Source organism: Pongo abelii, chromosome 5, assembly GCF_028885655.2.
Source record: "Pongo abelii isolate AG06213 chromosome 5, NHGRI_mPonAbe1-v2.0_pri, whole genome shotgun sequence".
Lineage (NCBI taxonomy): Eukaryota > Metazoa > Chordata > Mammalia > Primates > Hominidae > Pongo > Pongo abelii.
In genome coordinates, this window is record NC_071990.2 from 47570623 (window position 1) to 47583506 (window position 12884).

At 43.6% G+C, this 12884-nt stretch overlaps 1 protein-coding gene across 1 annotated transcript in view; it reads right to left on the minus strand.

The window, feature by feature from the left end:
* Positions 1 to 9306, minus strand: part of TNFRSF21 (TNF receptor superfamily member 21) — a 77595-nt gene extending 68289 nt beyond the window's left edge. The window contains exon 1 of the mRNA XM_002816966.4: positions 8751 to 9306. Within this exon, the coding sequence (XP_002817012.2) occupies positions 8751 to 8846 (96 nt within the window). The 5' untranslated portion in view covers positions 8847 to 9306. The remainder of the gene's footprint in view (positions 1 to 8750) is intronic.
* Positions 9307 to 12884: the final 3578 nt, after the last annotated feature.

A 12884-nucleotide genomic window follows, 5' to 3' on the forward strand; every position in this document is an offset into this window, starting at 1 on the left:
TACTCTTTCTATTCTCTGAAAATGTAGGCTCTTTCCTCCCTCTGGGCCATCCCACATACTGTTCCTTCCTCCTGGCATACTTTTTCTTCTGTTCTCTAAAAGGCTGGTTCTTATTAAGCATCACCCCTTTTACAACGTCCAAGAAGGAAAGCCCATGAATAGCTTTTCATATCATATACCCAAAGTCTAGCAATGCCTGACATTTAATAGATGCCCCATAAATTTTATTAAATGGATAAAATATAAATATATCTCTGTAAGATAACAGAAAATAGCTGCACTAAGAAAAGCAGAACACGAGCAGGTACATACACGTTAGTTTTAACTATACATAAATACTGTAAACAAAGGGAATTGAATTGAAATGACACATAAAGAGAATTCTACACCCACTAGGTTCTTCTAGTCTGACAACTTACATAAGTTTAAATTGTTCTTTCTTAATAACTCATCTATCCTTCGTTGTTCAAAGTACTGAGATGTAACGCTAGCTCCAACTACCCTCTAACTTGTCTAGAATGAATGAACAGTTAGTTTAAATCAAGATCCTTCTGAAATTCATTAATCATTTATTGCTTAACTGCTATGTGTCAGGACATGGAGCCAGAAACACAATGATGAAGAGCATATTGTCTTTGAGAAGCTGAAAAACAGTATTAGCCCTGAGCTTTTCAAATGAGGAAACACATACAAACCTTGTCTATTTTGTTATTTTTCCTTGACCAGGTCTGCAAGGTTTAAACCCAAGAGGAGTCATGGACTTCTACACATAAAGGAATAGCAAAGATTGAATCATGATATAGTTAGGATGTATGTCCTCTTCAAATCTCATGTTGACATGTGATCCACAATGTTGGAGGTGGAGTCTTACGGGAGGTGTTTGGGTCACGAGGTGGATCTGTCATGAACGGCTTGGCGTTGTCCCATTGGTGATAACTGAGTTCTCTGTTAATTCCTACCAGAGCTGGTTGCTCAAAGAGCCTAGCACTTCCTTCTCTCTCTCTTGCTCCCTCTCTCACCATGTGACACACCAGCCGCCCTTCCCTTCTGCCATGACTAAAAGCTTCCTGAGGCCTTACCAGAAGCCAAACAGATGCTAAATCCATGCTTCTTGTACAGCCTGCAAAACCATGAGTGAAATAAACCTCTTTTCTTTATAAATGACCCAGTCTTGGGTATTCCTTTATAGCATCGCAAAACGGATTAACAAAAATATCCAGCTAAATTATTCTGGGGACCTGTTACCATTTGCCTTGGAATCTCTTTCTTTCTTCCCAACACCCCTACCTCTCCTAATCCTGGGCAAGCTGACCTGGCCGTATATAGGATGAAATCAAACAACGGTCTTGTCCCAAAGGTTATTTGGGAGACCAGAATTCCAGCCTGTTTTCCAGGACAAATGATTAAATAATTTCCTCTCACCCTTTGCCTTTTCCTAGTTTACTCAGTCTCTACAACCTACGAAGCGATGTTTAAAAGCTTACTTAAGCGAGTGCTACCACTCAGTATGATAAACCACACACAAACACATGACCTCTGACACCCCTCAAATCACGGAGTTAAACCGGTTTCTAAGAGACCTGAAATGAAAAGTGAAAAAAGGAAATACTAATAACAGATGGTATAAGCCCGTGCACTTATCCTATACAAATAACTAGGCTGACAGCAAAGAAAACCCTAAAAGGTCCTCAAGTTCTCAGGATAAGTGAGTTGAAACTACATTGCTAAGCAGAACCCATGTCACACCGTTACTCACTAAACAAATATTTTTCAAAATGACCCAAGTAGCAGGAAAGCAAAGCATCCATTCCCTATTTATAACATTTCAATTTGCAGGAGTATCTTTCCATCTTAGCCATGGCACCCTCGCCCGTCAGAGTCACACCATAGGAAAATGCTTACCAATGACTGCACACCCTCCCCTTTCAATCCACACACAGGTTGCTCTCAGTTTATAACCAGCAGTTTTAGCTAAACTTCCAAGCACCATCGTGGAGTAGAACTGCTCATTAAATTTCTGGAAAGAGAATGTCCAACTCTTGGGTAAAGTCATTCTCTTTACAGAAAACAAAATTCTGGTAAATCAAGGTGACCTCTCTGCTACCAACAACTTGCAGAAAAAGCAGTGTGCACAAAGCCACACTGACCTAGATTTAAATCCTCTCTCCAGCAGTTGCCAACTGCATGACCATAAGATTTTTCAAACTCCATTCTCTTATCTGTAAAATGGGGCTAATGCTACTACCTCATAGACTTGTCACATGTACTGAGATCATTTGTAGAAGGTATTCAACACAATGTCAAAGACAAGTACTCAATAAATAAGAGCCAGTGATAGCAATATCAATGATTAATATTAACACCCACTTGCTTATTCCTCCCCTCTGGGCTCTCAGAGCTGAAGCCCTATTGAATCCACAGCTGCTCTCAGTTGATTCCAGGACTCATGGACTCACTCCTCTCCTCTCTCCTAAATCCATTAAGCTCATATTCCTTTTCCCAAAACAGATAGATTTGCAAGGGTGCCAAGCAACAGAGCCACACAGCAGTACTGACAGCAGACGAACAAATAGAAAAGTATATAAAGATTAGATAATGAGCCTTGCTATGACTTAGCTTACTAAGTGCCCCCCTTTACTCTTCTTGTTTTTATTTTTATGTAGCACAAAGTCTTAGGTATAATTTTTAAATATGAAGCCACAGGGCAACATCCTGATCCCCAACCACACCCTGCTCGGTCCTACACCTGCCTGAGATCTCTCTGAGCGCAACTTTCCCACCACTGCACACATCTGTCATCTCCAAAGCCAGGATACTGATAAGAAAATCTTCTGGTGGCCTTTAGCACCTCTCAAGAACAGTGAGATCGCTATTGCTCACTGATCTCACTGAGATCACTATTGCTTACGATTGCTTTGAGTCAACAGCCTAAGTATCAGTGAACCCCACCCACCTCTGTATAGCCCTCAGTCCTGCCTGTACTCACTGATATCTGCCAGGTTCCTCCCAGGTTATAACCTCTACCCAAACTCCTCTCCTCTTGGATTCAGGCTAGAAATGAAGGTGGTAAGAAAGCTAGGTGGCAGCGCGCAAGTCAATTTAGGATTCTCATTTTATTTTTTGGTATTTGACAAACACAAACACTGGGGCAAGGCCAGTATTTATTCATGATCTTGCCCCTATCCTAAATAATCAAAGCTCAGCAGCTGTTGCTGCTACAGCCACAAGGCCCAGCCTTCTGCTAATGCTAAATGAGGATTCAACTTTGGGAACCAAATTGATTCCTATTATGGCTCCCATTGTCATTCTGTCAAACAGACATATCTTTGCCTAATGGTCCACACTGAGTCAGCTCCAAGTGATCACTGGACACATGCCCAAAGCTCTGAGATAACCTGGGCTCTTCTTGTCACAGAAGAGAAGCACCTGAGTTTGCCAAGAAGTTGCTGGTGACCTGGCATCACCGGAATTTGCCAGGCCTGCTTGGGGAAAGAAAGCCAACAGAATATTAGTGCTTACTGGAAAATAAGCACAAGGAAAAGTCACTCAATTCATGCCAGCCCCTGAATAGTAATGATCTGATAATGCACCTGACCATTTTGTGTCACCAAAAAAAAACCCAAAAAAAAAAAAAATAGATGTTTATTTAAGACAGTTAGAGTTTACATGCTTTATGAAGGACCAGCTGAACACAAAATTAATTTGCAAACTGTCTATGCAGCCTCCAAAGAGGCTTCACCTCTCATCTTCGTGGATATAGTTGCCTGCAAAGTTAAAGTGTGATGTCTCCACATTCTGGTCTACAATGCAGAAAGGACAAAGACCACCTGCCAGAGCCAGCCCAGAAGCTCCCACCTATTTGTTCCGACCCAATAAGAACACACCTGGAGTAAAGGACTGTCTGCAAACTGCCCCAGAAAATACAGCATTAACTGTGCTTACCATATCCTGCGTGATAGACTTTGTCTACATTTAGCCACACTAAAACATGTCATGCAGGCATTTGGTGGATATATGCCTTTTCAAGTCTCCCTTTTTTCCCTTCCCAACTTAAGGTAGTCCTTAAATCCCATTTACAAGGAATTTTTTTTTTTATTGCTGATTTGATTTACTTGTGTAGTTTATTTACACTAGAGGTGTGTTTGCTTTGGACTGGACTTGAGGAAGATTCAAACATATGTCTTCAGAAACAGTTCAGATGACAGAGCTCAATTCCATTACACACATTTTGACTGTAATGATAACTCATGGGGTCGGTCAGGACTCATGCATTCCAGCACAGGTTCTGCGCTCCCCATTCTCTGATTAGAAGTTGCTTTCTCTACCGAGGATAATGTATGTCATTCTCAGATTTGAAAGAGTTGTTTTTTTTGTTTTTTGTTTTCTTATTCTCAGACTAAGAGCCAAAGTTACTTCAGGTATTTTAAAGATTTTAACATCAATCATATTTTGTGTATTAAGGTAAGTATACTACATTCATCCACTGATTCCATATGAGTGAGTAAAACCCAACCAGCACTGGTGATGGCCATGCTCATTTTATATACCATACAAATTGTACCTTCATGGCAAGATCCAAATCCCAATTCATCCCTGGGTTCCCACTGCCCAGAAGAGTGCCTCACTTAGAAAGGGTGCTCGATGCAGTTTCATTTGTAAACATGAAAAAGCAGTCACTTCCCCAGTAGAGCATTTTTTTTCTCTCAACCAAAAAATATAGGGTGTTAAATCAGTATTTTTTATGCTCCCTTCCAGCTTTCACATTCTAGGATTGTAGAGCTAAGATATATAAGAGGGAGAAAATCTTTTAGATGTAATATCAGCTCTAATTTAAAGTTCTGCTTGAATTTGCCACCAAGTCTTGACATGATTCAGAACTTCAGCCCCCACCAGACCACTCCACACCTGCCCAAGCAGCCAAAGTGAATTGCCAATGTACCAGGTAATGTACTTTGATAAATGATGGTCAGGAGGTAGCACTAAGCTACACATGTAGTTTCAGTAACAGAGAAAAACACTATTACTTGGCACTTTCTAGGCAAACGCACAGCTGGACAGGCTATAACAGCAAATAGCCCTCTATGTGGAATTCAAAATGCTTGCAACAGAGTGTTTTCTAAAACTTCAGAACTCATATCCTTACCAATTATGGCTCCCTTCTCTTCTGACGGCCTCACTGCCAAAATCCTATCTATGCAGTTAAAGCGAGCTCCCCGAGGGCAAGGGGCATCTCTGACTAAGTAGTGTCACGCTGGGCAAGCCATTCTAGAGCATTCCTTATCACTGGCACAAACCTAAAGCTCTCATTGATCTTGTCTCTGCCTTCCAGAGATATGATATAGCAAAGGTGAGTGTCTCAGGCAGAATAGTACAATTGGTAAAGTCAAGATGGTGGAAGGTAAGCTTAGATTATGAAGACAAAGCACAACCATGCACACCAGACTTACTGGGTGTCGAGCAACAAGAATGTTTTGTCCACCTGAGTCCCAGACTTTTGAACCCAGCTCTTGTCTTTCAGTGTATGTTTTACTTTCTATTATCATGCAGACACTCATCAGAAATAGAAGTGCAAGCAGCAAGAATACTTCCTTCCAAAGGCATTCCTGTAATTCTTATTCACGTTCTGTAACAAACCAAACCACCTCCTTAACTTTTCCCCAGTGGGCCTTCTCTGTTGTTACATTTTATTATCAAGCAATTTGGACTTGTGAAACACGCAGTGTGGCACAGCGCTAAGGGAAGACATGAGCTGAAGAGCCAGGCAGTCCTGGGTTCTGGCCCCAGCAATATCACGTGCAAGCTGTGTGGCCTGGGACAAACCAATGAAGTTCTGGGAGCTTCCATTTTCTCAACTATAAAAAGGAGATAATATCATCTGCTTCACAAAGATGCTATGAATAAATGAGATACTGTATACAAAGCACCTGGCATGTAGCAATTGCTGTCTCTATACATATACAATTGCTATATACGTGTGTATATATTATATCATATTGTGTACCTATATATTTGTATTTTTATAAGCTTATAGTAAGCTATTTTTCATGCAGTTAGCTGGTCATGACAAACAAAAAGTCACAACACAAAAATGATGACAATAAATATTATCACACAAAAAGGGAGATATTTGAAAGAAGAGCATTAAAAGACATAATACATAGAATACTTTACTGGGATTATTACTTTTTAATCTAACTGTAATACGTAGGCAGGCCACTAACTTGCCCACCTCCCCCAGTAGTGTTCTGAGTACCCTGCCACGTGCACCCAGGCTCCAGTACCTGGTGTCCGTCATGTTCACATGGCCAAGGATCCCAATGGGATAAATACTTCTTGGAACAGTATCATGAGATCATCATTTTACACATTAACAAAGCCTGTCCTGTGGACTTGGGCATGCAGTATAAGAATGTGAAAGACAAAAGGCATTTCCTCCCCACCCTGGATGGGGATTATAGCATAGTCTCTACTGATTCATGGCACACCCTCCAGTCACCCGTCAGGATGAAGGGCTCAACCTCATGCTATTCCATGAATTTACCTGAAGTCTTTTTAGCATAGCTAGCAGAAGAATAAGGAATCCTGTACTGGTTATCAGCTTGAGACTGCTCCTAAGCCCCATTATAAATTTTATTTTTTTCAAAGTAGCCAAACTTAAATTGTCAGGTCTTTAGTTGCAAATCCAGTGCACAATTTTTAAGGTAGGTTGAGTGTGATAACTTATTGTTTATTTTGGTTTTGGAGACAGGGTCTCATTCTGTCACTCAAGCTGGAGTGCCGTGGCATGGTCACAGCTCACTGCAGCCTCAACATCCTGGGCTCAAGCCATCCTCCCACCTCAGCCTCCTGAGTAGCTTGGCATACAGGCGCACACCACCACCACATCCACCTAATTTCTTGTAGAGATGGGGTCTCACTATGTTGCCCAGGCAAATCTCGAACTCCTGGACTCAAGCAATCCTCCCACCTTGGCCTCCCAAAACGCTGGGATTACAGGCATAAGACAGGCTGCCTAGCCTGATGATTCAAGAAAAGGAGCTGGGCCCTTTCTCGGTTAAAGCAACCTACCCTTTGATTACATCAAGACCTTTGTTTAATTACCTACCTCATGCTGAAAGGTAAAATAAATGGAGTATTGCACAATGACTTAAGATTTAATCTGGGAATGGACTCTATGAGGCATATAATAATCAGATGTGTTGGAAGCACCCGAAACATAGTAGTGGATAGTAGTGGATCTAAGGCCGTGAAAACGGAAATGATGATAGTTCTCACTCCACTGAACTAGGATCAGTGTTCCCATGGACCCTATATGTGTTTCTCTCCACACCAAGACTGTCAATCCAGGTTCATTGTCCCAAGAGACTCCCCGACTACTGCTTACCATCCACCATACTTGTTTCAAAGATATAAACCTTGGCCATGCCATTAATAAGTGGGCAGAAAAAGAGTTTCTGAAGAGAGACTGGGACTTGCCTCACTATAAATGCTAACAGTAACAAACTTTTCTTTAGTCTCTCTCTTCCTCTTAAAACACACACAAGGAACCAGAGTGTCTGTAGGATGAATTCCCAGGCCATAGCAACTGCAATGTTCTGAGATCTAAGCAGTTCTTGGCTGGCCAGGCGTTAAGCCCTTTTGGGGAAGGAGACAGCAAGCCTGCTTTTCCCTTACACAGCCCTGCCGTGAAAACAAGCTCTTGTTTTTTGGGGTTTTTTTTTTTATTCGGTTTTTAGCTAAGAATTTCCATCCCTCCTGCAGGGATAAAAGATAGGCAAGGGAAGCTCAAGGGTTTGATCTCAAATTTTCTTCCACCTAACTTGCCCCTTCACCCCCATATTTGGAAATAAAGGGAAGGAATTTGCGGGAAGTTGAGGGTAAGTTTTTGGTCAAGATGATTGACCCGAGATGTGGATGCAGCTTAGGTGATGAGGGAGACTGCACCACCCTGCAGGGTCACCTGCCTAGCCACAGGTAAACGAGGGATCGGAAAGACTGTAGAAAATTCATGTTCCTTTACACACATCTCCTTCCCCCTCCCCCCATTCCAGTGCCAGCGCGCTGGCTGGCTGGAAGCCGGCGCTTTGGAGGCGCCGGAGAGTGGGTCTAAGGGTGATATTTCGGCATGCAGAACCTGAGACCCCACCCGAGCCAAGAGGGAAGAGAGAGGGTAAAGGGATTGAGGAGGGGGCGGCTTGCGCCCTGCTCGGGAATGCACCGCGCGACAGCACCCGGAGGTCTCCGGTGTCCGGCGCGCACCGGTACCACTCTCTTCCACTGCGGTACCATCCCGACATGACATTGCAGCTGCAACAAAGCGCCGGCCTCGGCCGGCCCTCGGAGCCCAACACCGCGGCGAGGCCCCACACCACGCAGAGGGGCAGTGGCCGATGGGTGGGGGGCTGTGGCTGCGGGCGTGGGGAGCGCGAGGTAGGCCGAGTAGGGGGAAAAGCCCTCAAATGCGCAGAAGCCGGGCGGCTACCTCTAGCGTCTCCTCCAGCAAAGCCAGATTGCAAGGAAAACAATTCGTCTTCATTCCCGAGCCCCGGCTGAGCCCTCAGATTCCCCCAAATAACCTAGTCGAGGCCCTCTGGTGTGTTGCCTTGCCTTGCAAACCCCTCAGTGCCCGTAACCCAGTCGGCCGGGCCCCGCGCCTCCCTAAGCCCCGGCCCAGAGACCCGCCCGGCTCCCGGAGAGCGGTTCCTTCTGCTCCGGCGCCGCCGCCACCCCCGGTCCACGCAAGCGCTCACCAGGAGAAGGGAGCCCGCGATCATCGTGGCTCTGGCTCGGCGGGCGATGCGGCTGCAGGAGGCGAGGGCGGTGCTGCTGCTCGCAGAGGTCCCCATGGCTGAACCGGGGACTGGCAGGGGCGCCCGGGGCGCGCGGGGCAGCTGGAATCGGCGGCTGCTTCTGCCCAGCGCCGCATCCACCGCCGCCTCCCGGGCCGGGAGCCCATCTACCTCCAACACCCCATGTGCACTGCTGCAGCCGGGCAGAGGAGGGAGGCGGCAAGGGAGGCTCTAGGGGCGCTCAGCACCTGCCCAGCGGCGCAGCCGCCCAGGCGGAGAGAAGCCGCCGCGACTGCAGCCCGCGTCTCCGGGTGCTCTCCTCCAACAGCGGCTGAGGAGAACCAGGGAGGAGGACTGTGCGCGAGAGAGCAAAGGAACAACTTCCCATAGCGAAGCTTCCAGCCACTGCCAACCACCCTCCTCCGCTGCCCAGACTGGCTGGCGAGAGACTGAGTCGGTAGCCACCGGGCGCAGAGACACACGTGGTGGCGCCGAAGGGGCGGGGGACCGACCCTTTGTGATGTCACCCGGGAGGAGGCCGGGCTCTTTGTGCGGTCGGAAAGGGGAAGGCGTTCCAGATAGAGCGGGGAGGGAGAGGGTGCCCCTTGGCGTTCGCTGAGGAAATTGCACGCGCCTGTTGACCCAGGGAAAGCTCTGAGAAAGCATCTCACCCCTGATCTAACTTTACTTATTTTTTCCAAGATAATTCCAAGTAAATTATTTCAGCTGCAGACGCCTTTCCATTGTTTCGGACACGATGATTAAATCAGAGAGCGATAGTGAATAGACCACAGAGCACATAGATCAACTGCGTGACAAAAAAGGAGACCTGTGTGTTGCTTCTCAAACTTTGCTGCCCTGTGGAATCACCTGGAGAGTTCAAAACATATATATTGATTCTTGGGCCCCACCTCTAGAGACTCTGATTTAATTGGAACAGGACATGATCTGGCCTGGGCATTGAGGTTTGTTGTTGCTGTTGTTTGTTTGTTTTTTAAGTTTTCAAGGCGATTTTAATATGGGGCAAAGTTTGAGAACCTCTGGGCTTATAATGCAATTAAGGAAATCCAAACTAAAAGGATTTAAAACCCAGAGTCATTGGTGTTGGGTCCATGGATGGTCTTGGAGGGACTTTTGAACTCCTTGAAATGTATCAAAAGATGCATTTTCCTAATTTAAAAATCAAGAGTTTTGAATCGGATTATCCCTGAGATTTTTTTTTAATCACCCTCCCCCCAAAAAATAATGCTAAAAATTTTTTAGTTGATTTCCAAAGGCCTTGTCAGGATGTGGGTGGTGGAATAGGTAGCATTCTGCTTCAGAAGGAGAAGTGGAATATTCTCGTGGATGTTGGTATCTCACACACTTCTGAATGTAAGAGAGCACCTGTTATCCTTTTCTTTGTTTCACCTGGGGGAAGGCTGAGTCTCCTGACTGTGGCCACCATTTCTGGTGTCGTGTTATCCATCATCTAGGTACTGACAGCACATGGCACACTGTATTGATATTACCTCTTCAGCCATCCAGTCCACACCCCTCAATTGGGAGCCCTATGGTGCTGGGCTTATCCTAGCCTTCTTTGGTCCCATTTCAAAAGAATCACACTTTTTAAACTATCAGCTTCAAGATCCAACACCCAGTGCTAATGAAGGTAAATTGCTAAGTCATAGGTACCAACTATTTGCTTTATTAGTTAACATGTTGTCCTTTGATTCTTTGTTCTATGCACACTTTGGTAGAAGCTAAAATTAATATGAGGGTTAATTCCAATCTATTATTTCAAACATTTGTCAGTATTGTCTATAAATGTTAGAGTGGGGAAAAAGCTACAATATATAACCTCTAGTGAAATTCAAAGAAGTTCTAGAAAATATTACCACTAATTATGGAGTTTTGGGGAGAGGATGATGGTTGGACTTGCCACTCTCTAGATATTTTCAGAAGTTGAAAGAGTGAGGGATAGTTGCTGTGTTTTCATGCATAACAGTATCAATTTTTTCTTCAAAAATTCAAATGACTGGCCAATACTATTATAAGGTTGGGGTTTTTTTTTTTTTAAGAAGTTACATAACTATTAAAGAGGAGGAATTGTTTCAAATACGTTTTTATTTAGTCCATTTTACTCGTTGCATCCAAACTCACATTTTTCGTGGTAATATCTGATTGATTTGCTCCAAAGAGTTGGGCAACTTTAGAGTTTAGTGTCTGGGTTACCATGCAGGTATAAGAAGTTCTCTCAACTATTTGTCTTCCTAAAACTAAAAAAAAATTGTTTATTTGTGCTTGGACCACTTTGAAACTTCATGAATTCCTGGTGTTCCATTGATCACATCAAGTTGAAATTTAATATACATTTTGAGAGATGAAAAAATTTACTCAATTCTGTTTACTACTAACATTTAAATACATGTCCCTCTATAGAGTGATAGATTATAGATAATTTGAATCTAGATGCAGTGTGAAATTTTATTACTTTGAATTGAAATGTATACATGCCTTCCATTTTGAAGTAACAATGCTGCAACCATTAAATAATTCATTGCCACATTTTCAATATGGTAACTTAGACATGTCTGTTTCCTGGGAAAGGATAAAATTCAATGATACATAAGGAAGTTTCTTCCAAAGTTCCAAGGAAAGAGGAGATATGTGTTGATAAATCATAATTATAGCTAAATTTTAAAGTAAGGCCTAAATGAGTTAATCCAATGTCATCTTTGCCATAAAAATTACTCTATCTCCACCCTCCATCCTAACTTTGGACTTTCTCTCTTTCTGCCAATGTTGTACAATTTTCCTAGTTTTCCAACTTCGAAAATCATTGCTAATTCTTTCCTCTTCCTTAGTACATTCCAATTAATGCTTTTCTAACCTTTCATTTTTTTCTATTTTATCTGTCTTTCTTGTTAAAAACCTGATATATACATCTGGATACTGATGAAATCACCAGATTTACCATCTTGCCTTCTTATTTTTTTAACTTATCCTGCACACTTTCAGAAGGTCTAGTAAAATTTCATGTTTTAAAAATCTAAGTACTCATTCTTTATAGTGAAAATAACAATTGTCCACATTTTGAGAAGTGACTGCTGCATGACAAACATCCTGAGCCGATCTACGAAGGAATGACAGAAAGTTGACAGAAAAATGCCAGCTCAGTCGGGGAGACCCTAACCCAGTGACGCTAGAGGAATTAAAGACACACACAGAAATATAGTGGTGTGAAGTGGGAAATCAGGGGTCTCACAGCCTTCAGAGCTGAAAGCCCCAAACAGAGATTTACCCACGTATTTATTAACAGCAAGCCAGTCATTAGCATTGTTTCTATAGATATTCGATTAACTAAAAGCATCCCTTATGGGAAACGAAGGGTGGGCCGAATTAAAGGAATAGGTTGGGCTAGTTAACTGCAGCAGGAGTATGTCCTTAAGGCAGAGACCACTCAAGCTATTGTTTGTGGCTTAAGAATGCCTTTAAGCGGTTTTCCGCCCTGGGTGGGCCAGGTGTTCCTTGTCCTTATTCCTGTAAACCCACAACCTTCCAGCTTGGGCGTTAGGGCCATTATGAACATGTTACAGTGCTGCAGAGATTTTGTTTATGGCCAGTTTTGGGGCCAGTTTATGGCCAGATTTTGGGGGGCCTGCTCCCAACATGTCCCCCTTCTCTGATTTGCAAATCGATAAAAGCAAAGGCAGCTTTGTCACGGGGAGCTACTTCTCGCAGGAGTCAGGATCCACATCTGCAGACTATACAAAGACAAACAACACAGATTAAAAGCACAATCGTCATTGAAATCACAGAGCTTCCAAGTGTTTTTATCCATTTTAATGGGTTGCTAGCTGCTAATTTGTCTGTAACTCCTTCAAGCACTCCAGTTCCTGGCATTAAAGTCAGGTGTGCCTGGGATGCTGTAAACATTTGTTCTTTTAATTTTAAATGCTTATGTTAAGCTCCTAGAGCAGGCCATATCATTTGAGGTTGAGGTGCTGCTATACCGCCATGGTTCCAGATAATAGGAACTTTTGCTGTACTTCTTATCATTTCTACCATCTGACCATTTTGTTCAGATCATCTGAACATAGTGTGGCCATGGCA